The sequence below is a fragment of the Ictidomys tridecemlineatus genome, chromosome 6 (assembly GCF_052094955.1).
Source record: "Ictidomys tridecemlineatus isolate mIctTri1 chromosome 6, mIctTri1.hap1, whole genome shotgun sequence".
NCBI lineage: Eukaryota > Metazoa > Chordata > Mammalia > Rodentia > Sciuridae > Ictidomys > Ictidomys tridecemlineatus.
In genome coordinates this window covers 141,773,489-141,776,384 of record NC_135482.1, presented here as the reverse complement: position 1 = coordinate 141,776,384, position 2,896 = coordinate 141,773,489, and the positions used below count along the sequence as shown (strand labels likewise).

Here is a 2,896-nt window from a genome sequence, read left to right as displayed (position 1 = left end):
CAAGAAGATTAATTTGAAGAGGAAGATACAGACCAAATGATATAAAATCTTCCAGGTCATTATAAGTATTTAGAGTGTTTCTCAGCTGTGCTGAGGACAGTCCTTGCCAAAGGAATAACAAAGCCCAAATTGCAGGGCTGGGGATGTGGCTCAGGCGGTGGAGCGCTCACCTGGCATGCAGGCAACCCGGGTTTGATCCTCAACACCACATACAAACAAAGATGTTGTGTCCGCCGAAAACTAAAAAATAAATATTAAAAACAATTCTCTCTCTCTCTTAAAAAAAAAAAAGCCCAAATTACATTTTTTAGAAGACTCTTCACCTTATAGCTGAAGAATAGTAAAATGTAGAGTAAGAAAAGAAAATGTAGAGTAAGAACAGCCCTAAAGAGACAGACTATAGGCTGGCTATGAGAAGTGTTCAAGTGAGATATAATGTAACTTGACTTAGCTTGGTTGCATTGGGAGACAAGTTCATGGGCTTATAGCGCATTTAGAAGACAGAAATGAGTGAATTCTCCAATGTTCAATCTTTAGTAGAAAATGATAAAATAAAGGATAACTAAAAAAAAAAAATTAGGGCAGTATGATTATCATAGAGGAGAAAAGTATTTTATTACTCAGCAAAATTGCCTGCTACTTATTCCAGATTGAATTTTCTTCTTTTATTGCAGTGTAGCCAGCACCCCACCAAGGTAGTTTCCTGCTCAGAAGGTGTGAGCCACATGAGAAAAAAAAAGTCTGAAATAATTAGTAAAGAAATGAGGCAGAGCCAGAAATTAGATTTAAAGGAGATGGAGCTCTTGATTTTCCTCCAGTCCATATAGAAGATAGAACTGAACAACTAAAAATGGTTTTTTATTTAAGAGAAAGTACATCAAAGGCAGGCATAAGGTTTCAACAGGAGTCCTCTTGCTTCTGGGTGTGGCAGAGGTGTTTCAGAAAACAGGTTGATTGGCATCTTGGCAAGCCACACCCATCTCTGAGAGGCTGTGCAGCTGTGTGGCTCCAGCAGACACTGCCATCTCTAGTGCAGTGCTGAACTTGGAACTAGGTAGGAAGTCACATGTATAGGACAGTCTCAAGCCAGCAGGATTGCCACTGAGAGTTCCCACTGAAACTTTCTTGCCTAATGGCTTCCATCTTGTTTTTAGTTCAGAAACAGTTCAAGAATGGCTCCCTGCATATTCTCCCCACCCCCTTATTTTGTTTTAATTAATTTATTTTTAGACAGGATCTCTTTAAGTTACCTAGGCTGGCCTCAAATTCACAATCCTCCTGTCTCAGCCTCCCAAGTAGCTGTGAACACTACACCTGGATATGTACTACCTATTCTAAAAGACAAAATCATACAAAGAATTTTAAGTTTCCTGATGTCTCTGAAACAACTGTGTTAAGATTTCTTTCATAGAACGTTATCAAATACATTTTTCTAATAATGCTTTTGAAGTTTACCACCTGAAAATTCTATAATTCACCTTCCCATTCATGCTGAGTATATAAAGAATCATCTTCTGTTGATCAATTAGGAAATCAGAGCAGATTGCCCCCAAGTTCGACCTTACTAAAAGGATTCTTCTCCTTTGTTCATCTGAATGCAGTAATTAAGTATCACAAATATTCATTAAATTTTCTGTCTAAAATTTATTTTTACAGAAATCGAGTGAGGACAGCCTGAAATATCCTGAGTAGTGGGTTCCTGGTATCCTTGCAATTGAGCCACGCCTTCTCATCTATCTTCCACTGCCATTCTCCTTTGCTTTTACCCTCACTGATAGGCTCTCCAGGTCCCAAGGCCGCTGCTCACCTCCACCCACCACAGACCCATGGCTCAGAGAAAGGAACTCGACCTAACTGGCGTCAAGCAAAACACCCGAATGTGGCTAGTCAAGGTTCCTAAATATCTGTCACAGCAATGGGCTAAAGCCCCTGGAAGAGGTGAAGTTGGAAAACTGAGGATTGCCAAGAATCAAGGAAAGACTGAAGTATCATTTACTTTGAATGAGGATCTTGCAAATTTTCATGATATTGGTGGAAAACCAGCCTCAGTCAGTGCTCCTAGAGAACATCGGTTTGTCTTGCAAAGGGTTGAAGGACAGATGTTAACAGTATTTTCTGAGAGCTCCTCAGGTAAACTCTCATTAGAAGGAAAGGCGGAACAAAGAGTCGAATGCCGACCTGTTGCCAGTGAAAACTACATGAGATTAAAGAGATTGCAAATAGAAGAATCTTCCAAACCTGGAAGGGTATCACAACAACTGGAGAAAGCTGTAACAACAAATTACAAGCCTGTTGCTGATCACCAATGTAATATTGAGTATCAAAAGAAAAAGAAAAATGATGGAAAGCGAGTTAAGGCTGATAAACAACATGTATTAGACACGCTGTTTTGTGCCTTTGAGAAACATCAGTATTATAATCTTAAGGACTTGGTGGACATCACAAAACAACCCGTGGGATATCTAAAGGACATCTTGAAGGAAATTGGAATTTACAGTACGAAAGGGATTCACAAAAACACATGGGAGCTGAAGCCAGAATATAGGCATTATCAAGGAGAAGAAAAGAGCAATTGAGAGGCCTTGTAGCCAGAATGCTGAGGGAACAGCTGAAGGTTGATGCTAATCAACGCTCAGATACCATACTATATTAATAGGAGTAAAATGACTGCTACTTTAGTTTCTTTTAGTACATTTTTGAAACTGGTAATTCTATAAAGTTTAAGTGTTTTATTAAGAAAAGGACAAATTTACTTAGATACTTAACTTGTATTAAACTTGTAAATTCATGATGGGGAAAGGGGTTAGGGATTAAGAGGGCTTTTTATTTTAAGGATTAACTTTTAAAATGTTAAGATTTAAAACGTTAAGATTCAAATGTTGAGGAAACATTTGCT

At 38.5% G+C, this 2,896-nt stretch overlaps 1 protein-coding gene across 3 annotated transcripts; it reads left to right on the top strand.

The window, feature by feature from the left end:
- The first annotated feature begins 1,826 nt into the window (after window positions 1–1,826).
- On the top strand, window positions 1,827–2,576 carry LOC101957408 (general transcription factor IIF subunit 2). 3 transcript variants are annotated; one of them, XM_078052425.1, is made up of 2 exons: window positions 1,827–1,886; window positions 1,980–2,576. In XM_078052425.1, exons 1-2 carry the CDS (start codon window positions 1,827–1,829, stop codon window positions 2,574–2,576), a joined length of 657 nt encoding a protein of 218 aa, XP_077908551.1. The 3 variants fall into 3 exon arrangements, with proteins under 3 accessions (XP_077908551.1, XP_077908552.1, XP_040137899.1); XM_078052426.1 differs by having other exon boundaries at window positions 1,827–1,985; window positions 2,211–2,576; XM_040281965.2 differs by having other exon boundaries at window positions 1,827–2,576.
- Window positions 2,577–2,896: the final 320 nt, after the last annotated feature.